The sequence below is a fragment of the Carassius carassius genome, chromosome 17 (assembly GCF_963082965.1).
Source record: "Carassius carassius chromosome 17, fCarCar2.1, whole genome shotgun sequence".
Lineage (NCBI taxonomy): Eukaryota > Metazoa > Chordata > Actinopteri > Cypriniformes > Cyprinidae > Carassius > Carassius carassius.
In genome coordinates, this window is record NC_081771.1 from 14,589,457 (window position 1) to 14,612,590 (window position 23,134).

The 23,134-nt window shown below is 36.6% G+C and overlaps 1 protein-coding gene and 1 long non-coding RNA gene across 2 annotated transcripts in view; both read right to left on the reverse strand.

Moving 5' to 3' along the window:
* The window catches only part of LOC132161174 (uncharacterized), a 410,674-nt gene that overhangs the window by 286,791 nt on the left and 100,749 nt on the right, over positions 1-23,134 (reverse strand). The gene's annotated exons all lie outside the window — the stretch shown is intronic.
* jak1 (Janus kinase 1) overlaps positions 2,377-23,134 on the reverse strand; it is a 38,978-nt gene continuing 18,220 nt past the window's right edge. The window contains exons 10-24 of the mRNA XM_059571008.1: positions 20,613-20,811; positions 14,505-14,614; positions 13,327-13,476; positions 13,127-13,214; positions 11,354-11,481; positions 10,410-10,545; positions 9,198-9,349; positions 8,952-9,102; positions 8,041-8,129; positions 7,730-7,922; positions 7,508-7,632; positions 6,288-6,460; positions 5,997-6,114; positions 4,591-4,701; positions 2,377-3,499 (exon numbers count right to left, since the gene is read on the reverse strand). Coding sequence (XP_059426991.1) covers positions 3,398-3,499; positions 4,591-4,701; positions 5,997-6,114; positions 6,288-6,460; positions 7,508-7,632; positions 7,730-7,922; positions 8,041-8,129; positions 8,952-9,102; positions 9,198-9,349; positions 10,410-10,545; positions 11,354-11,481; positions 13,127-13,214; positions 13,327-13,476; positions 14,505-14,614; positions 20,613-20,811 — 2,025 coding nt within the window. The 3' untranslated portion in view covers positions 2,377-3,397. The remainder of the gene's footprint in view (positions 3,500-4,590; positions 4,702-5,996; positions 6,115-6,287; positions 6,461-7,507; positions 7,633-7,729; positions 7,923-8,040; positions 8,130-8,951; positions 9,103-9,197; positions 9,350-10,409; positions 10,546-11,353; positions 11,482-13,126; positions 13,215-13,326; positions 13,477-14,504; positions 14,615-20,612; positions 20,812-23,134) is intronic.

The window sequence follows — 23,134 nt, forward strand, 5'->3', positions numbered from 1 at the left end:
GCTAACCAAAATATAAAGATAAATCATAACTGTGCCCCACAGCGGCATTTAATTTCTTAATCCACGTTTTGAACGAATTTAGTGAACCATTTGGCGCGTTGAATCATTTGAAGTGGCGCTGCACAGACCGATTGGTGTTTGCCAGGGATCCTCAAATCTGGCCCACGAGATCCACTTTCCTGCAGAGTTTGAGAAAACCTGGTGTATGACATCAAAGTACCGCGAGAGCGATTCAGAAGCACGAGTCGTCGTCGTCTGCTCTCTAAGCTCTTGCGGTTCTTTGATGGTTCTTTGATGTCTGATGGTGATGACCCGCTTCAAGTCGAACAAGCCTAATGATTCAATGAACCATTCATAATGAACAATTTACTTTACTCCTAAATGAATCACACATTTGAACGAATCAAACAAATGAATAAAAGACTCGATGACTTAATCATTAAGACATTTACCACCACCTACTGGCAGTTTTAGTTTATTATTTAGAGTATCATTTCATTAAAGAAATAATTATTTTCATAGTAATAATAATAAAATTAAGAAAATAAATTATTATAGTTCACCCAACAAAAAATGACAATTCCTGGCATTCATTTACTCACATGGTCCAAAAGTTCATTCTTTTAAATTTCATAATTGTGTACCAAAGGGACGAGTAAATTATTAAAAATGATTTTTCATTTTCAGATGAACTATCCCTTTTACTTTGCACTGAGCTTGTTTTAACCATGTTTAGATATTATTTGTGGTAAATGAGACAGATAGTCATAAAAGGAGCCATTGTTTGGCTTTGTTACCACATAGCACATACAGGTGTCTGCCTGGCGTGTTCGTCCATTAGTGATTAAGGCTGTGTGCCTTCTTTTATTCTACTCTTTTGAAGTGATTTTCTCTTGGTTGTCCTCTCTTTCCAAAAGCCATTCACTCACCTCCACAACAGACTGACAACACATTTGTGGAGGAGCCTCTGTTGTTGCATCCTATTTATGATGCCTTTTTGTTTTATGATGTGTATAAAGACAATCCCAAATTTACATCGTTACCTGAGGCTCTGTGTCCCACTTTTAGCACAAAATCACCGTTTATAAACACAGAGGCCTTTTTTTCCAGGAAACAGTAGAATAAGTTGAGAACAGAAGGTTAAATGTGAGTGTTCAGTGTACTCAAGTTCAGTTCAGACGGGTGCTGGTTGTTTCTAGATAATCTGACATGGGATCTGTTGCAAAATGATACTCTACAGGGATTATTATAAAGCACATGTACTTCTGGTCATCTTCCCATGAGTCTCCTCTCTCCTGTTCTCCAACCGTACCACTGCTCAATCAAGGCGACTCGGACTCTTTTACCTTAAAAAGAGAGGTTGAGTTCCTAAATAAAGTCAATTCTCTCTTTAAAGTGTTCTTGGTTCTGTAGAAAGGTGAAGGGTGGAAAATTGTGCCTATTTTGCATTTATGAACCTTGTATCTCTTACCATTTTTGCTGATGTTCCCCTTGTATTTCAAGTCAAGACTGTAATGCATCTTTCCAATTCTGCACTTTTACCCCTCTGACAGTCATGAACGTGTACATGTGTGCTTGTATCTCAAAGCTTTGCAATACTAAAGTGTCTCTTATTGATGTAGAAGGTATAGTTGCCTGTTCAAACACGCAGGGTTTTCAACACTATTGTGCTTTGGACTCATATTGCAGCCTGTTTTTAGTTGGAAAGTTTGTAGGTTTTTTTTTTTCACCTTGAATTAAGATTTTGCAATATTTTATAATCCAAACTTTATTGATATCGCTTTACTGTGAATAAGCTATTTTTAGAAACAGTGGAATTTAAGCATGCCTATACTCCTGCAATACAAGAAAAACAAAGTTATTCCTTTTTTTCAGTAGATGTTTTCAATGCTTTTGAGTATTTAACAGCAAAAACATGTATTTATTTTATGTGAATTTATGTACATTTTACCCTGTTGGACACAATTTTACGGTCATTCTTTTTGAGGGAAATAGGTTTGGGTTTAATTTTGAGCAGATGAAATTGTTTTGCATTCCACATTAAAAGACAGGAAAATCACATCTCTCGTTGTTGTTTTTTTTCCTTTTACCATTCTCAACTCCAATGTGGCCGCCCCGGAGGCGTAGATTTGAACAGAGCGACCACAATTCCTTCAGTGCTAAACCACCTGGGAGATGAATCATTTTCTCTTTTCAGGAACCATGTGTGAGGATTAACCATAATCTGATGGGAATTAGTGCGTCTTTGAAAATTTTGTCTTCTTTTAGCTGTATGAATAACAGCTAAGGCTTTTAAGAGGCTAAACTAATTTTTATGTACACACCCTGATCCTTTTTTTTAGTGTCAGCGTCCATCTTTTAGACAGTGACAAAATATCTCAGAGAGAAACGTTTTATTTTTTGAATTAAATTTTGATAAAAAAGAAAAAGGAACAAATAAAATACTAAGGTATTCTCCTTACACGGTTAATTCAGTTTTGGAAAGTTAGCAAGTCTGGAATATAATTTGCACAGCATAAAATCTTTTTTTTTTGTTTTTTTTTTTTGATATTTCATATGCTCTGCTGCCCCCTAGTGCCCATTTTAAGCATTTACTTAAACTCATGTTCTCAGAATCATCCTCTTTAGTTTTCTGTGGCAATTGTGAAGCTCAGAGAAGTGCAGTTATGATAATGCGGCAGCATAGTGCATCTTGACCAGCGTATGCGGTTTCAAAGTTCTCCGGTAATCCAGCACGTATGGAATTTCCAAGGAGGAAAGCTGTCCGCTCCAAGTCAGACAAACCTACAGTCTTAGCATACTTTGCACGTCAATTGTCTCAAGAGAAGGGGCACACTCCACTCGACATCCACTCATCAAAGCTCCAAACCCTCGACCACACATATAAATCTACATTCTGACACTTTCCTCGTCTTCCAAAGAACAGGGTTCAGTCATTGCAAATGATGGACAGAATCCATACAGCGCATGCTGTAATGCACCTTGGGAAACGATGGGTTATTCAAACATGCATCACGGTGGCTGCTGAGGCACAGTATGAAGCTGAGAGTATCACGAGTCAAAATTCACCTTTTGCACCAATCCGGCTTGCATTTGAACTTGAAGAGAAAAATGAGAGACTCGAGACTGGCAGTTACATATTTGCATATTCAGAGAGAGAGTCCAGATAGCGTCTACGGTCTGCTTCAGTGGTTCTAGCGCTTTCTTTGTGGCTATTTCAAAAGGTCTGCAGTTTATATACGAGCTCATAACATGAGGGAAGGAGAGTATATTGAAAGAGTGCTACACTGCACAGTTATAGGTTTGTTTGTTTTTTTTGTTTTTTTTTTTCATTTTGCCTCTCTGGAACTTTCTCTTGCAAAAGAGGTGGAGTCTGCGTCCCGTCTTATTTCCATAGTTACTGATTCTCAAGCATCTGCTGAAAGTTGTCAATCAGGCCTTTGAAGTCGATCCGTTTTTCAGGTGTCGCCTCCCAGCATCTCCTCATCAGACCGTACAACTGTCAAAACACCAAAGATTACAATCAGACACGAGCCCTGGAGCGCAGCTCATACCTGCGGTTTAATCATCTAGCCCTGAACCATCATAAAAGAAACGTGGGATTCTGCCATTCATAAAGCAGGAGATATCCTATGGCAGGATTTACAACCAAGGCATGGCTACAAGGGGTTTTGTAAAAATGCTAATGTTAATAAAGCGAAAATATGCATACCATTTTTAAACTAAGTAAATAAAAAAAATACAAATATTATTTTAAAGAATATGTTTTAAAGCAAGCAATTTACTTTTAAATAAATGTATGCTTCACAAAAAAGTGCACATACTTTATGTAAATAAGTGAAATTTAAGAATTACATTTGCTCAAAGATAAAAGACCTATACCCGCGGATGTTACCAGCAGCAAGTCTTGACAGTTAAAAAAAAAACTGTCTTTTAGGCAACGGTTGCTCCTTTAGACTTCCGTTAAATGTGTGGTTAAGGACTAGAATTCCTTCGAATTCTCTATCATTACTTAAGATCTCAGAGGTTATTTAAAGTAAAATATTATTACACCAATATAATCTGTAAGATACACTACCATTCAAAAGTTTGAGGTCAGTAATGATTTATTTTGCTTTGTTTTTGAGATTTGAGGTCCCCAATTCTTTTTTTTTTCTCTCTCAAAAAAAAAAAAACTGAAAAACTGTGAAACAATACAATTAAAAATACCTGTTTTCTGTTAGCATATTTAAAAATCTTATTCCTGTGATGACTAAGATTCATTTTCATTTAATTTTAATTGTCTTAACTCATGATCCTCAGAAATCATTGTGATATGCTCTTTTGCTGCTTCAGAAACATTTCTTATTATCAATGTTTGAAACCGTTGCGCTGCTTCATATTTTTGCAGAAACCATGATATTTTTTTTTAGCATTTTGTTAACAGAGAATTAAAAACAATGGCATTTATTCTGAACAATCTTTTAAAACATTTTAAATGTATTTAATATATTCTTGCTAAAAACATATATACATATATTTTTTTCTCTTGCTGACCTGAAACAGTAATATAAATCCACACCATTTTGTTTTAGTAAAGCTTTATATTACCCTGTCTGAGCAGCTGTCTGGTTTTGGAAGTCTCTTTCCCTCCTCCAGGGCTTTGACCAATCGTGTAACAGTCATCTGGCCTTGTGTTGGACCAATCATCTTAAGGAACACCTGTGGGGGTGGAGAAAAGTGGGGTCACTGGCCTGATCTTCAATTAAGCGCTGAGGTATTAAACATTCATCCACGTCTCCTCTAGTAAACCACCTCTAATGCTTTCAGTGGGTGAGGAAGCATTTCACTGTGCGTCTGCATTGTAGTCGATGTGAAAATTGGACAAATCCCTCAATAACAACGTTTCCTTCAAAAGTGGCATACAGAAAAAAGTGGTGATGGTGTGCAGACGTCTACCGCAGCCGTTGGCTAAGATATCTGCCACAGACTGACACCATCTGCCATGTTCTCAAGAGACATCAGCACCTCCCAAACAAGGGCTTCTCTCAGCACACAGAAATGAACATGGGCTTTCTAAGAAGTGCTTCGCAACAAATCTGTATTACCCTCCTGCTGCTCATAATCAAACACTGAATTAGAAATGCAATCAAAAGTAAAATACTTACATAAGGAAATATTTACATAAAAATAATTACATAAGTCTGTTCTTAGTGCAGTTATATTTCGTGGTATTACTGATATTTGTGGTATTATTTTAATCCTCCTGTGCTGTTTTTCTCCCATATTTCTTTTAATGTATAGCATATTTTAATTTAAATGTATTTATTATTACATTTTTAAATTCTTTTCATTGTATTTTTATTAATTTTTTTAACCATTACTATTTTTTGCGTATAGCACAATTACCTCTGTGTGAAACGTGCTATATAAACTTGCCTTGCCTACTGACAGGAAGCTCTAATGTTATTGTGATAAAATGTTTTATTTGATACCAGGGCTACTATAGTTAATAAACTAAAACCATAAAAACATTTTCATTACTTACAATTTAAACTGAAATATCTCTGAAAAATACATTTCTTGTTTTCATTTATAACTTGACATACTAAAATAACAAACTAAAATAAAAATCAATAACTTCATACATTTAAAAACAACAAAAACTAATAAAAAAATAACAAAAAACAACCACAGCAAAAAAAAAAAAAATGTATTAACCTTAAGGCAGAAAATATATATATACTATAATAATGTATTTTATAAAAATATCTCAGAGATACTAAAATTTCACTGTTTGTTTGATACCCTATCAAGAAAATCAGGATACTAAATTAAGAAACAAACTAAAGTGTTTTTTTTGACAGAATGTGTAGGGGACTTGTGATGTCCATCATATGATGTCCCGTTTATGATTTCAAATGGGTGTTCATATGCTAATTACAATACTAAAGAGCATGTATGCAATGGCTTAAGGCTTTTGGGACAAGGCTAAAAACATCGGACTGGCCACTTACTGGCATAGGGCTGCAAGAGGTATCACAGTATGTGAGCAGCTCATACAGGGTCACTCCAAAAGACCAGACGTCAGACGCCCTGTAGAATTTGCAGTGGATCAGGCACTCTGGAGCATACCTAAGAAAACGAGGAAAAGAATCATTACAAAGTGGATTTTCCAAAGGGAATTTAAAATTACACGCACTAATGGATACATGACATCACCAACGCACATGATTCATATTAGATTTAATGGAGATCTAGGTTAATGTACTTGGTCACTGCAAGGCCTCTAAATGAGTGATTCTTACCAGAACACTGGACTGTCCAGATCATCTTTCACAGTGTAATAACCCTCGTTATCCTTAATGCTTTTGGTCAGGCCGAAGTCGCCGATCTTTACCGTGTTTTCATTCTCCACCAGAACATTCCGGGCCGCCAGGTCTCTGTGGATGTAGTTGCGAGAGCCCAAGTAGTCCATGCCCTGAAGTTAAGAGGTCAGAAAAGGCAAGGGTGAGCATAATGTTATAACGCGGATCTGGATTTCAAACAGAACATATGGGCTCAGGAAGCACAAAGGATCTCTGTAAGCAGCTGTTGTTATTGTTGGTCTCTGAGGACAACAAACGAGCAGAGCAAAAACAATACGGAAAGCAACTGTTGACAAAACGGACACAATATTTATGAATTAATATATCACGGAGTAATATTTTTTTAATGAGAAATTAATAATTTTATTTAGCTAGGACACATTAAGTTTATCAAAAAGGGCATTAAAGCCTTACACTGTAAAAAAAAAACTATTTTAGATAAATGCTGCTGTTCTGAACTTCACAGAATTCTGAAAAAAAAAAATAATAATAATAATAATTATATATATATATATATATATATATATATATATATATATATCAAGGTTTGCACACAAAAAAATGCAACTGTTTTTAACATTACTTGAGCATAAAATCAGTGTATTAGAATGATTTCTGAAGGATCATGTGACACTGAAAACCACAGGCATTTAGTACACATTAAAATATACTACATTCAAATGTTTTATTTGATTTAAATGAGTTAAAATAGTACGATTTCACAATAATACCTTTTTACTGTATTTTTGCTCAAATAAATGCAGCCTAAGAGAATTCTTTAAAAACACAAACTATATCCAATAACTCATAGTTACACAATCTACCGCTATTATTTTTTAAATATACTACAGCGTATTTCCATATCACACCTGCATTAATGCAAATTACATTTATTTTATCAGATTGCATTTATTTTGCATTAAAGTGAATGTGTTATGATCTGATGAGTTTACAAGATGTTTTACTTTAAGTGCAGTCTTTTTTCATCGGTTGTGCATTTTCTTGTATTAGTGAACAGGAATGAATATAGCACTTTTTTCTTTTGCTCTTATGTGTTTGTTTGTTATTGTTTCTTTGTGTGGTTTAGGGGTAAATAGCACAAATAGTCACTATCTTGGATATCTACTGAAGCATCATAAACCATTCAAACATGATGTTACCTGGCAGATCTGTACAGCATAGTTGAGCAGGGTTTTAAGGTCAATGTGAGCTTTGTTTCTGGGGAGGTATTCCTTCAGACTGCCTGCCGGTAAAAACTCCATGATGAGCTTAATAGATCTCCCACCTTAAAACGAAAACAAGATTTACTCAACCAACTCATGCACTGTGCACCAAAAGCCATTACAGTGTTATTATTTATGATGTTTAGATTTGCGGTCTACCTTCTTCTTGGCAGATGCCCTTATATTTGACAATGTTCTCGTGGTAAAGTTCTCTCAGAATGTGAATCTCACACCACAGGTTACTGCTCTGCTCTTCTCGGTTCTCTGGCTTTAGAGATTTCACAGCCACCAGCTCTCCGGTCCGATCTCCGCGCGGATCATACCTGCACAACTCCACCTTTCCAAAGTGACCCTGAAAACACGAAGACGTACTTCAGTCCAACCAGCAGATGGACAGCGAAACGATAAGCAGTTTGTTCCTGATGAGTTTAAAGACACAACACACACAAACACACACACTCAGAAAATACCTCTCCAAGATCTCTGATCTTTTTGAGGAACCTCTTCTCAAACACTGTAGGGTCCACCTCTAGCATGGGAACAGGTTGAATGGAAGGATCTAGATAGAAAATATTAAAGAGGACATTAAATAGAACACTGAGTAAACTACAACAGTACATAGAGAACATTTAATCCTAACAGAGGTCTTGAACATATAGATATCTTAAAGGTACAGAAGAGGTAGAGTAGAAATAGTCATATAAGCCAAACTACAACTGATCTACATCACCGGTCAAAGGTTTGGGGTCTATAATGATTTAGAATCATTATAATGATGTAATGTTTAGAATCTCTTATGCTCAGCAATGCTGCATTTACTTAATCATAAATAGGGTATTACAATAATATTGTGAAATTGTATTCGAATTTAAAAGAACTGATTTCGATTTCAATACTGCATATTTTCAAATGTCATTTTGTCCTGTGATGGCAAAGGTGAATTTTCAGCGGCCATTACTCCAGTCTACAGTGTTATATTTTTTCAGAACTCTTTTAAAGAATAGAAAATTCCAAAGAACTTGAAATGTTTTTTGTAACATTATAATGTATTTTTGTAACATTATAATCTGTTTATGTCTTGGATCTGTCCATTTTGATAGGTTTAATGTGTTTTTACTAAGTAGAAGCATTATTTCTTAAAAAAAGAGAAAGAAAGAAAAAAAAAGGTGAAGGTGAAGGAAACCTTAACAAACACTGAAAATGGACTTCGGTGGTAAAACATATTTAGTACTTTCACCAAGATGACTGTAGCACTTGGTACTAACCACAGGAGGTCAGTATGGAGAATAAGGAAGGATATAAATGTATTATTTTGGTATATTTTAATAACTAATCTAGTGTTTATCTCTGTCATCTGTTTAAGCCGATTCCTTTTCCTTACTCTGTTTCTCCACCATGTCAATGTCTCTGACGATGGCCCTGAAGAAGAGTCTCTGGCGAGGGTCGTAGGTCATACAGTGGGTCATGAGTTTGGCCAGCTCCTCACAGTCAGGTGAGGCCAACTGACACTGCGCTGCGTAAAACCTCTCCTTCTGCTCAGAGAGATGACAAACGAGAAAAATGCATCATTTATCAGCACAAAAAAAGAGTGTCTAACAGTATAAATAAATGTAATGTATGCTGTTACCTCTGTGAGCTTTTTATCTTTGAGAGGTATCTCTCCGTTGTAACAGATCTCCCACAGAGTTGTCCCAAAGCCCCACTTATCCGCTGCTATGCTTAGATTAGCCGTGTCCTGTACACATTCGGGAGCAATCCAAGGAATCCTGTCCACACACTCTGTAGACGCGCACAAAAAATAATGTCATGCAAGAACAACATTCTAGACTGATTTCTTTCTTTTTTTTAAATCAAGTATCTTAAAACGAACACTCAAACCACCAAGCTGGATTTTATTTGGTAAATAATCTTCATTTTAGGGGGTTTCCGCAACCATTTCCTCATTCAAAAACACCCTGTAGTTTCAACAGTCATCTTTGCTGTCATCTTTATAAGCTGTTATGTCTTTTATAAAGGCATTTCATCTGACACGTGATCTCTCTGCTCAACTCAATACCTCTCTGAGCCCCTTTCTGGAGCACACACACCCACCCAAACCCCAGATAAACACACAACCAGTCTTTCCTGTAACAGTCCCTGGCACACAACTAACAAAGAGCTTTTTTGGTTTCTAAAAGTGCTTCAGGGATCGGAGCTGGATCTCAGTCAACAAAATTCCTGTCAGTTATCTTTTCCAAGCAGTCCATTTTCACAGTCCAATAAAGCTCATCTATTAGATCCACCACACTGACTCAGATGCATTTATCCTGGATAGACACTCGATAATAGTTGACATTTTTACCCATATGACTCTTTCCATATACAATATTTTTATAATGCATATATGGTACAAAATATCTCAACCTCAAGTGGACAGTTTCATAATATTATTTACATTATTATTAGTTCATTTATTGAAAATATGTAATTGTTGTATCAAACAACATGTTAAAATAACTATAAAAAATTACAATAACTATAAAACCTTTCAGATTAATATGTAATCTTCTAGATATTACATACAGCATTAATAAGATGAACTTGATGTCTATATGAATGCCGATAATATGCTAACATGCCTATAAGCAGGATGATTACATATTAATAAGCTGGCCATAATGCTTATATAAAGACAATGCATGAATGTCCTAATGCTCACATAAGAGGTGTTATTTAAAGGTTATGAAGGCATTTATCAATTCCTTAATAATGTGTTAACATGCTGTTAAGGAAAAACTACAGTAATCCCTGTGTGAATGTTTATTGTGTGTTAATGAAGTGGTCATAATGAATCTCACACCTTCTTTGCTCAGGACAGTAATGGGTATGCCAGCATCACTCAGCTTGATGAAGGGTCCTCCCTCTCCATCCAAACCATCTCGAGCCACCAGAATGTTCTTACTGCACACATAACCATGAACCAGCTTCTTGTCCTCCTACAGGATACACACAGCAGTCACATTATTCACATTTGACAAGAACTTTTATTGATACGTTACATTATGTTACATACATTTACAAGTTCAAACATGAATAAATGCAAAAATATTAATACACAAAATATTATACAAAATACAGAAGACAGTCACACTGTGAAATATTATTACAATTTAAAACTCTTCTAGTTTTCTATTTTAAACTATTATGTAAATGTTATTTATTCCAGTTGTGGCAACACTGAACTTTCAGCAGCAATTACTCCAGTCTTTAATGCTGATCTGGTGCTGATTAAGGATTCCTTGATGAACAGAAATTTCAAAAGAACAGCATAAATGATAAATGATAAATGTCATTACAATCACATTTGATCAATTTAGATCAAAAGTAATTACTTTCAAAAATCGTATTGACCACAACCTTTTGAACAGCAGTGTATTTTATACTTTTGTGAGTTCACTTGTATCATATAAAACATATTTAACATGTCTAAACCTACAGAATATAGGAATAAAACTAAATTTTTGTGTATCTGAGTGTTACTGAAGTTAAGATTTTTGGCTCAGTACAGGAGAAAAACCTCATTTTGAGAAAACAGTCTTTGAAGATATGTATTGTAATTGAAATGTTGTGCTATAACGGAAAACTTTAAAGTGTATTTAGCATGTCTTCATTCCACTAGTCTGAAAAATACTTCATGAAAAGACAAAAAGCCCAAAATCTAAAAAATAATTGTGGTTTCGCCTGTAGTGTCTCGCCTTAAGATTGATAAGTCAAGGTCTTGTGCATTTGTGTTTGTTTCTTTACCAGATAGCTGAGGGCACTAGCCAACTGTTTAGCAACCTGGAACTTCCAAGCGGTGCTGAGAGGTGTGCTCTGTCTGCGCATGAACAGATCCAGAGGACCATACTGAACAAACTCCTCCACCATGATATCTACAGACAGAAAGAGGGAAGAGAGAGGCACATGGTATTTTATGCAAATGAGCACCGTTATCAAATTCTCTTTCTCTCTGACACACAAACACAGTTCCTGCTTGCATATGCAAATTCTTCTCTGCAGACACACCCATCGCGTGCGCATAGGCAGTTATCCTCAGAGTATTTAGGTTTGTAGCTCAGTGGACAGGAAGTGTGGTTTGCAATTAAGTGTTGTTTAACTCATAAGTGCTGCCATTTCTGTTGCATATGTGTAACATCAAACGAAACTGAAAGCATAACAAAACCACGCTACTCGTTTGAACTGTGCAGTGCTTCAAAACACGAGCGTGAAGGTGCGCGCAGCAAAAACGAATCATCTGTGTTAATGTTAATAAACGTTAGGTATGCTTGTTTGTCATTGCATCATAATTTGTTATTGTTGTTGTGCTTTTTAATTAAAAATAACAATATATCCATCTTTTGTTTTAGTTTTAAAAAGCGAAAGGCATAGATATAAGCAAAACAATTATCTTTTCTTGTAAAATGTGACAATGGGATCCTAAATTCAAAAATGAAAGCATCCGAAGCCCTCGGCTTATAACATAGTAAAAGGGGAACTTTTAACTTGTTAACCTCTTTCGTTTCCATACAACCATAAACTATGATAAAAGTTCATCAGCATGCATTGATTAATCCCATGTTGAAGCAAAAAAAAACTAAACAATTGCAACCAAATCATGTGCTTATGCGATCAAATGAGAAAGTTGCAAAAGACGACCAGTGGGAAGAATGAGTCTGGAGCACTGAAATACATAACCTGCAGACTTTACTTAACCTTCGAATGGAGCTTTGAGTTTGTTTTCAGCTTCCTCCTCTCATAATTAGCATTTATGAAACATTACATGCCACAGAAGCATAAAGCAAAAATTTCATCCAGTTAGACTCAGTTCTATGTTAAGATTTTCTCATTTAACACTATGTTCCTACCAAGGCGATGATTTAGTTTTTGATTACTCTGTGATTTTCTAGCAACAAGGAAAAGTTGCATATGGGCTTAGGGATGACAATATGAACAACATACACACACAGTTATCTTTATATATCTATAAATATGTTTATTTATAATCATTTGTTTTCTTGTAATGATTGTGCTTGTTTTTTATTGGGTTGTTTTGATTTTATGTAAAAGCCTAACCAGGCAAGAGGGCTGCAAACTAGCTTTATGCTATATGCCCTATGTACACAGCATCAGTTGTCTCCGTGTAGCAATGCCTAGTGTACTGTTCCTGTTAAATAAACAAAGAAATTAAAATAAGATGAAATATAACACTGCCAGTGTGCCAGATCTACACGCTCAGGCAGAGAATGACGGTGTCTATGTTCTCATTGTAAATAAATCAATTACTTTTGCACCAGTAACTATGATGGCTGGGTACAATTCTATAAGCGGAATAAAACAGAATGACCTATTTCTCATTCTTGTCATGCAAAACAACAACAAAACTGAATAAAAGAAAACCAAATGTTCTAGTTCTAAGACCTTGTCTTTAAGATTTGTGTCCTCTGTCTGGAAACAGATGTCAATTACTTAAGGCTAGAACATACCAAACAACTTTTACCCAAATTTACAGCGTGTTAGAATTTGAAACCATGTACTTACTCTCCTGATGGCGAACACACACTCCGTACAGCAGGGCGATGTGTTTATGAGAGATCTGGCGCATCATGCTAGCTGTCTCAAAGAAAGCCTGAGAGAAGACAGAGAAAGACCACACATTACAACAACTGAAATCAATAATCTTGTTTGCTAAACTTCATTTAGAAATGAGCAAGCCATGTAATTCCACATGTGCATCTTACCAGAGAGATATCTCGATGTCCAGAGCCCAACACTTTCAAAACCACTTTCACCTCCTGTGAGTATCCTCCCATGTCATCATCATCCTCACTCTTCAGCTTTAGAACACCAGCATAGATGTTGGTCCTCGTGCCCCTACCCAAATGCTCACCCTGAATAAAAACCACAATGTCATTTAAAGCCAAGGTTAACACATGAGTAAGCAGGAAGTCATTTAACTAACTCTTATTCATAGCATACAATTTTAAGTAAATTTCGGAGACAAACCCTTCACAGTAAACTATAGTGAAACATCTTACTCATAGTTTACACACTAAACTGCATTTTGGATTGTAAGAACCTGATCCTTGCTGATGAAAATGATTCAAATGAAAAAAGCGACTGCAAAGAAAACATACACTATTGTTCAAATGTTTGGGGTTGGAAAGATCTCTTAAAATAATTTTGGAAAAAAAATAAGTATATTATGCTCAGCAAGGCTGCATTTATTTGAGCAAAAATACATAAAAAATATTTTTGCAATTTAAAATAACCGTTTTTTTTTATTAATAAATTATCAAATGTAATTTATTCCTGTCATGAAAAAGCTGAATTTCCAGAAGCCATCCTTCATAATATCCTTCAGAAATTATTGTAATATGCGGATTTGGTGCTCAAGAACCATTTCGTATTATGTTGAGAAGTTGAAACTTAAGTTTTCATCAATTTTATTCATTCGTGAGAAAAGTATACATTTCTTTGAATCTTACAGACCCTAGATCAGGGTTATTCAAATCTTGCCTTGGAGGGCCAGTGCGCTGCAGAGTTTAGCTCCAACCCTGATCAAAGTCACCTGTCTGTGATTTTCTAATGATCCCAAAACATTGATTAGCAAGTTCAGGTGTGTTTGACTAGGGTTAGAGCTAAACTCTGCACCGCATTTGCCCTCCAGGGTAAGATTTGAATAACCCTGCCCTAGATTATTATACACTGTAGGATACAATAACTTGCATGTCTTAATAAAAAACTATATATAAATGGTTCCATAGCTAGTACATTTTCACTCACCAACTATGCAACTCCCTTTTATGAATGTGTACAGTAGATTTTAAACCATTTCTGTATTTAATTGTATTTTTTTAAAAGCATGCCATGCAAAAAGTCTACAGTGAGTTTGGTTCAAACTGCATGAAAATATCACCTGTACAATCTCCTCCTTAAGGATGCGGTGGAAACTCAGCTGGCTGACTTGAGGTTGTCTCTGTGAGGTGGGCTCTCGGTCTCTGGTCATCACTAATAGGTTGGAAATTTCTGAAGGATGGAAGAAAATAATTTGTGATTCATGGGCACCATATAAAAAGTTGAGCCTCGATTTTGATTGTCCATGGATGTTTATTTTGAACACATCTTAATACACGTGTTGGTGTACAGACACGGTATAACAACCCCCACCTAAACACAGAATGGGGAAGAGGAAGCTGTGCAGTGACAGTGTGCAAGTTCAACAAAGCATCTCACTTGCTACATCAAAACAATGAGCATGTGTGGGGCCATATGTGCAGGTATATTAAATGTCATTTGTGTTTATGTAAATCTGTGTGTTGTTATGTTCATTTTGCAGCATCAGCTGGTCTTTTGTCTACTTGCTGACATCATGTTGATACAGAACTAAAGAGCTCTGTTTTTATGAGTGCAAATAAAGAGATCAAGAGATGTGAACAACGGAAACCCACATTTACTACATTTCCTGCCTGTCACTGATGCCTCAGCATGTACTCTTAAAGAAGCAGATGTAAACAAGCCTTAATACAGTCTCAAATGTGCAATAAGAGGGCGTTTTTTTACAATTAAAACTTTCCTGATGTTTGAGTTCGCATTAATATAGAGCTGTTGCACAACTGCAAATACTGATGGAGCACTCAAAGGAGGATATGTAGTACCTCAGGATTCATATGTACCAGTAAACCAATACATCACAATAAACTGCAATATTTACATCTATATAAATTTTTCCAAACAAAAAATGTAATACCTGAAACATTTTTGAGTAATGACACAAACAAAATCACTGAACTGATTCGCTGAATCACAATTTAAAGACAAATATTAACATTAATTGATCGGAAATGGGAAGAAGTGGCGAAAAGTAACATTAGGACCCTGGTTTCTCTGCATTATACAGACATCTGTCACACTCTCTTAGGAACATTTAACTCGGTCAGGCTGGGGATCCAATTGATGGTTAACTGAATAAAAGATCTGGTCCTGGCTTGGTTGGCTGAAATATGAGACCGCAAAACTATTAGCTGCCAGATGCACACACAGCTGCCCGAGGTCATATGAGGATATGACTGCATGCTGATATCTGACTTCTCCAGAGAGCATTCTGACAATAACAAAGCACTACAAAAAAGAGAATTCCTCTTTCAGCTTGAACCACTTAAAGATTCTTGTAGGGATTTCATGTGACGTGACATGACATTCAGCCAAGTATGGTGACCCATACTCAGAATTTGTGCTCTGCATTTAACCCATCCGAAGTGCACACACACAGAGCAGTGAACACACACACACACACACACTGTGAACACACACCCAGAGCAGTGGGCAGCCATTTATGCTGCGGCACCCGGGGAGCAGTTGGGGGTTCGGTACCTTGCTCAAGGGCACCTAAGTCATGGTATTGAAGGTGGAGAGAGAACTGTACATGCACTCCCCCCACCTACAATTCCTGCCGACCCGAGACTCGAACTCACAACCTTTCGATTGCCAGTCCAACTCTCTAACCATTAGGCCACGACTTCCCGACATGTTTCGGAGACTTGTGGTTTAGTGAGATGAAGGTGTAAAACAAAAATGCATATTCATGAAGAGAAAGTCATTCCACATCTACAGAGTCCATGCATACATTACGTGATGAAGGTTAAACTAGTGCCCGTTTAGACTGTGTTCTTTCACTACATGATTCAGTCTGTTAAAATGCATTTCAAATAATTACAATATTCAAGACATCAGGGCAGAAAACTTATATAGCTATACCATTTCATTTCATTAATCAATAAATCACACGCAGAGTGCTGTTTTTCTCCCAAATCCAGCATGATTACAAATGTGATATTGATTTTATACAACAGTTCAGTAAACAAGATGTCAAAGGGTTAGTTCACCCCAAAAATGAAAATTATGTCATTAATGACTCACCCTCATGTCGTTCCAAACCTGTAAGACCTCAGTTTATACAGTTTAAGATATTTTAGATTTAGTCCGAGAGCTCTCAGTCCCTCCATTGAAACTGTGTGTACGGTCTACTGTCCATGTCCAGAAAGGTAATAAAAACATCATCAAAATAACAAAATATCGCCTAGGCTAATTATCATTATAGATAAAATCGACGTGACGTAGAGGGTTTATACAATATTTATACTTAGATTTTTTTAACTTACAAATACACTCAAAACACAAGCAACACTCACAAACCTACCAATATCTCTGACTTATATATGAATACATTAAAAACTGATGAGTCATAAATAAGTTACAGAAATTAATACCTGACTAAACAACTGCCTTTAACTGAAAATTTAGTATTTACTTTTGTCCTTTTGCATTACTGACACACTATTTTCGTTTTTGATACTGACTTGATACTTGACCTGACATATTTGTGTACTTATTCGTGGAAATGTATGATCATGGAAAATTCTAATTTTGCTAAGTTCATCATTACTCACTATCTAAATCCTGTATTTAAGAAAGATAGAAAGGTATCACTTAATGACAATTTTACAAGTTACTTTAATTTCATGTTATATAATGTACCATCCTAGCTATATATGCTAATTAAAACACATACCATAAGAGATTGTTCAGCCAAAAACGGGAATTCTATTATCATCTTTCATCACTCATCATTGTGTCATTTCAGAATTGTATTTATTTTTGTGATTCGACTCTGGAGAATATTCAAACTCCAAACAGTAAAAGACCAACAAATCGATAACTTCATTAAGGGATGTCTTCTCCAGTTACAGCATCATACCAAGTTTTTAAAGCTTATGATAATCTAGTTTACTTGGAGAACTGTTTTTTTTAATCACTCTCTAGTCTGTTTACTCTTCTGACTATTATTAATTCCTCATTGTCATTAGGATATGTCCCCAAAACCTTCAAACTGGCGGTTATTAAGCCTCTCATCAAAAAACCACAGCTTGACCCCAAAGAACTAGTTAATTATAGACCGATCTCGAATCTCCCTTTTCTGTCCAAGATACTAGAAAAGGTGGTATCCTCACAATTATATTCCTTCTTAGAGAAAAATGGTATGTGTGAGGATTTCCAGTCAGGATTTAGACCGTATCATAGTTCTGAGACTGCTCTCCTTAGAGTTACAAATGATCTGCTCTTATCATCTGATCGTGGGTGTATCTCTCTATTAGTTTTATTGGATCTTAGTGCTGCGTTTGACACAATTGACCACAACATTCTTTTGCATAGACTTGAACACTTTGTTGGCATTAATGGAAGTGCATTAGCATGGTTTAAATCGTACTTATATGACCGCCATCAGTTCGTAGCAGTGAATGAAGATGTATCCTATCGATCACAAGTGCAGTATGGAGTAACTCAAGGCTCAGTACTAGGGCCGCTACTCTTCACGCTTTATATGTTACCCTTGGGAGATATCATCAGGAAACATGGTGTTAGCTTTCACTGTTATGCTGATGATACTCAACTCTATATTTCTTCGCAGCCCGGTGAAACACACCAATTTGAAAAACTAATGGATTGCATAGTCGATATAAAAAACTGGATGACAAGTAATTTCTTACTGCTAAATTCTGAAAAAACAGAGGTGTTAATTATAGGACCTAAAAACTCTGCTTGTAATAACCTAGAACACTGTCTAAGACTTGATGGTTGCTCTGTCTATTCTTCGTCATCAGTTAGGAACCTAGGTGTGCTATTTGATCGCAATCTTTCCTTAGAAAGCCACGTTTCTAGCATTTGTAAAACTGCATTTTTCCATCTCAAAAATATATCTAAATTACGGCCTATGCTCTCAATGTCAAATGCAGAAATGTTAATCCATGCTTTTATGACCTCAAGGTTAGATTATTGTAATGCTTTATTGGGTGGTTGTTCTGCACGCTTAGTAAACAAACTACAGCTAGTCCAAAATGCAGCAGCAAGAGTTCTTACTAGAACCAGGAAGTATGACCATATTAGCCCGGTCCTGTCAACACTGCACTGGCTCCCTATCAAGCATCGTATAGATTTTAAAATATTGCTTATTACCTATAAAGCCCTGAATGGTTTAGCACCTCAGTATTTGAATGATCTCTTGTTAAATTTTAATCCTCTACGTCCGCTACGTTCTCAAAACTCAGGCAATTTGATAATACCTAGAATATCAAAATCAACTGCGGGCGGCAGATCCTTTTCCTATTTGGCGCCTAAACTCTGGAATAACCTACCTAACATTGTTCGGGAGGCAGACACACTCTTGCAGTTTAAATCTAGATTAAAGACCCATCTCTTTAACCTGGCATACACATAACATACTAATATGCTTTTATTATCCAAATCCGTTAAAGGATTTTTAGGCTGCATTAATTAGGTAAACCGGAACCGGAAACACTTCCCATAACACCCTATGTACTTGCTACATCATTAGAAGAATGGCATCTACGCTAATATTTGTCTGTTTCTCTCTTGTTCCGAGGTCACCGTGGCCACCAGATCCAGTCTGTGTCCAGATCAGAGGGTCACTGCAGTCACCCGGATCCAGTACGTATCCAGACCAGATGCTGGATCAGCACCTAGAAAGGACCTCTACATCCCTTAAAGACAGCGGAGACCAGGACAACTAGAGCCCCAGATACAGATCCCCTGTAAAGACCTTGTCTCAAAGGAGCACCAGGACAAGACCACAGGAAACAGATGATTCTTCTGCACAATCTGACTTTGCTGCAGCCTGGAATTGAACTACTGGTTTCGTCTGGTCAGAGGAGAACTGGCCCCCCAACTGAGCCTGGTTTCTCCCAAGGTTTTTTTCTCCATTCTGTCACCGATGGAGTTTCGGTTCCTTGCCGCTGTCGCCTCTGGCTTGCTTAGTTGGGGACACTTCATCTACAGCGATATCGTTGACTTGATTGCAAATAAATGCACAGACACTATTTAATTGAACAGAGATGACATGACTGAATTCAATGATGAACTGCCTTTAACTATCATTTTTTCATTATTGACACTGTTTTCCTAATGAATGTTGTTCAGTTGCTTTGATGCAATGTATTTTGTTTAAAGCGCTATATAAATAAAGGTGACTTTGACTTCACACTATCAGCACTTAATTACAGAGATGTATTTTTTTATATTTAATTTGCCCCTAATTTTTTTACCTGTATATTTACTGAAAACACAACTGAAAGGTCATGTTGAAAATTAATGTTTACACAAAATTGTGATTGGTGGTATTTCAACAGATGCAAGAGGCACCAATTACGGGTGACAATAAAAGGCTAGTAAATATGTCATCTGCAGATTTTAATAGCGTATTTCGCACACCACACCAAAATTTTCAAATCCTCATAACTGCTTGTTTTCTTTAACAAGAAAACAATGAGATCCATTCATCGGGCACCAGTTCACACCAAACACGGGAAAATCCTGACAATTCAGCTAGCAGCTTCAAGTAAATTGGGCAAAGCAAAGACTTCTGATTTTAGTTTCAGTAGAAGATAGGACTATTCACATAGGACAATGTGTTAGGAGTGCAATCTATCAATGGCTCCACAGAGAGAATTTTAGGGGATTTTTCTAGTGGAAATCCCAGATTATCAGAATAGGCGATGCATTAAATTTACTTTAAACCAAATGAAACACAGGACACAGTTCCAGTTTAGCTTCACCTCAAGAATACAAATAAATATGAAAGCAGGAATCTATACAAAATTTTGTCAGTAAAATAAACAAATGCATTTCAACATCAGATTTGATCAGCATTTAGGATGGACAAACAGGTGAATCAATGTACGAGTGGTTTTGGATGGATGGATGGACTGACAAATCAATATATGACATATTTGGGATGGATGACTGGCAGGCTAGATGGACTAATGTAGGAGGTGTTCAGTTGGGATGAATGGCCAGATTGAATGACAGACAGAAAGATGTATGAGATATTTGATTTGGATGAAAGAATGTTTGACTGAGATGGCATATATGGATGAATTATCTGCATCTCTCAATGATACTGCATAGATGGTCCTCTATCACATGACAGATAGAGCAGAATGAGTGCTGGTACCTCTGGGTTGTGGTGGGCAGCAGCGGCGCAGCTGGAAGCGCAGGTTCTCTGTGCGCAGGTTCTGGCCCTGTAGGTGCTCCAAAAGCTCCTTTAGTGTGGCCCTGAATGTATCTGTCCCATACAGTCTGTAACCTTGTGAACTAAATTCAATTTGGAAGTTCTTATACTGGGGAATAGGCCTGGATTCACATAGGTCCATCTAAAAGAGAGAGAAAAAATACATGAGAGACAGAAAAAATGTGAAAAAACATGATAAAGCACAAAAGAAAAAGCCAAGAAAAATGGTGCATGAGAAGAATAGCGAAGGGGGAGAAAAGTATTTTAAGATAAGGTAAGTTTGCTTTTGGTGCCAGTGAGATGTTGGGTTTCTGAAGGAGACTAGTTACATTGTAAATAATGCTGATAACATTAAACGTACAGAAAACCTAGCATGACACAATGTGTGCATTTAATTCCTTGTTTCTTTGTTAATCCTGAATATGTATTCAACAAACTTATAAACTTTCTGTTGATCAGTACAGTTCACCTCAGTTAAATCAACACAATTCTATTTGTATAGCATGCTGAACAAGGGAGTTTTCACGGAAAAGCAATGAAAGGAAACAGTGCATCAGTCTGATCCAGCATGTTTAACAGCCCCAGTTTGGTTTGTGGTTCTGCTCCAGCTACTTATAAAGTAAAATACAGTTCTCACATTAAATAATAATTGCCAAGAAAATCTGAAAATGGATGCATTGTCTTGGACTGATCTGGTCCCAAAACAATTGTCCTAAACACTAGGTGGGCGTTTGCACAACATTTTCAGCCAAAAACAAGAAACTTTTAATGCGTTTTGCATGTTTGTTTAAACGACTACTTCATTTTAGGTACTGAAAATGCATATTTTTGAAAATGGGTTTCAAAGTGCAAGTTTTGAAACTGGCACCGTTATCATTTGCGTGCAAAAACCCAATACAGGAATCTTTGATAAAAGTGACGTCATGCACGTACGTTGTATGTGTTAGGTATGTAGACATACAGTACGTGTCGATTTTAAATGAAAGCGCGAACAAACATACACAACATTGGTGGAGTACCTGTTACTGTTGTTGCTACTCAAGAGTTTGCTAACGCTTATTATGTCCTGGGGGGATAGCTCATTCTCTGCTTAGATATTCTGGGGTTTGGATTTATATTATATGGAGTACTTTTGTTGAATTAAGGTTAATTAAATGTTTATTCCTTTTGGAATAAGTTTTATGTAGATTTTGTTGTTATTTGTAGCTTATGTAGTAGTGTTGTTGTTAGTCTTCCCCTGTGTGTTAAAATTGGTCTAATAAGCCAATATAGAAGTCCCCGTTGTTTCTTTGTAAGAGGTCAGTTGTATTTTTTGTTTAGAGCTTTAGTTACTGTGTGTTTATTTGACCTTTGTTTTTGGGCCCAAACCTTTATTTTCATTTTGTTGTCATGATTTTTGGGAAATAAAAATCCTTATTTTTGAACTTCCCTTGCGACTCCTCTTGTTTAACTGCTTGGTCCCATAGACAGTAAAAGAAATGGACACATCGACCCCATTGGAACTCAATTGAGACAAGTGAAGCCCATTTTTAGCGATTTTTAGCACTTCCGTTTCTGACGCGCAGACTCAAACTAAGCTTGATGCTGTCAGCAACCTGTCTGACAGATGTAAATCTTCTAGTAGCTGTGTGTGCAAACTGCCATCGTTAATCTTGCAGAGACGGCGAGTTTGAGTGGGGAGTTCTTTGGCGTGAGTGAGCAGAAGTAAGTATTCTGATTAATTATTTTGTATAGTATTTTAAAATGTAACGCCAGGGCTTGTATCTATGGGCTTCTCTCTTGACATCTCCCCGATTGCCTGCGAGCTTCTCCTCCTGTCTGTACGGTAATTTCTCTACTGTGCGACAGAGATTTGAGTGGTTATGACGCAATCGTTAGCCTATTTTTACAAAAACTGTTTCTACGGGGCCATAATGTAACATAGAAGGTAATGGAGCCCTTTATACATTGTCGTGTATCTTTAGAAATAAATAATGGACAAATGGAGTCTTTAAACGCCTCAGATGTAAAGTTATTCGCTGTCAAAGTGACGCCAAAATGAATGGGAGTCAATGGGATGCTAACGTAAGTGAAGTTCTGCTACAAGATGGTGGCATGCGGCCGACTTCAACTTCCGGTCGACTTCCTTCCCGCCTGCTTGGTCCCTGACACATATACAACACATAATTGTCACTTCCCTACAGGTACTGTTTACTAACAAGGTGACAGCACCAACTACTGGCCTGGCATATGTAATGCAGCGTTTTTGGCCATTTTCGTGGATATGTGCAAACACAAATTATTTTGAAATCATTGTCATATATACGTGAAACTTTTTAAAAGCGCAATGTAAAAACTTTTCAGTTTTTGAATACATCTTTGTCGTTTAAACGTAGCCTAAAGCAAGATCCCAATTGATATTCATGGCCAACTTCTGAAAATCATTTCTACACTCATTTGCTGCCAAAATGTGGTGTTGCAATATT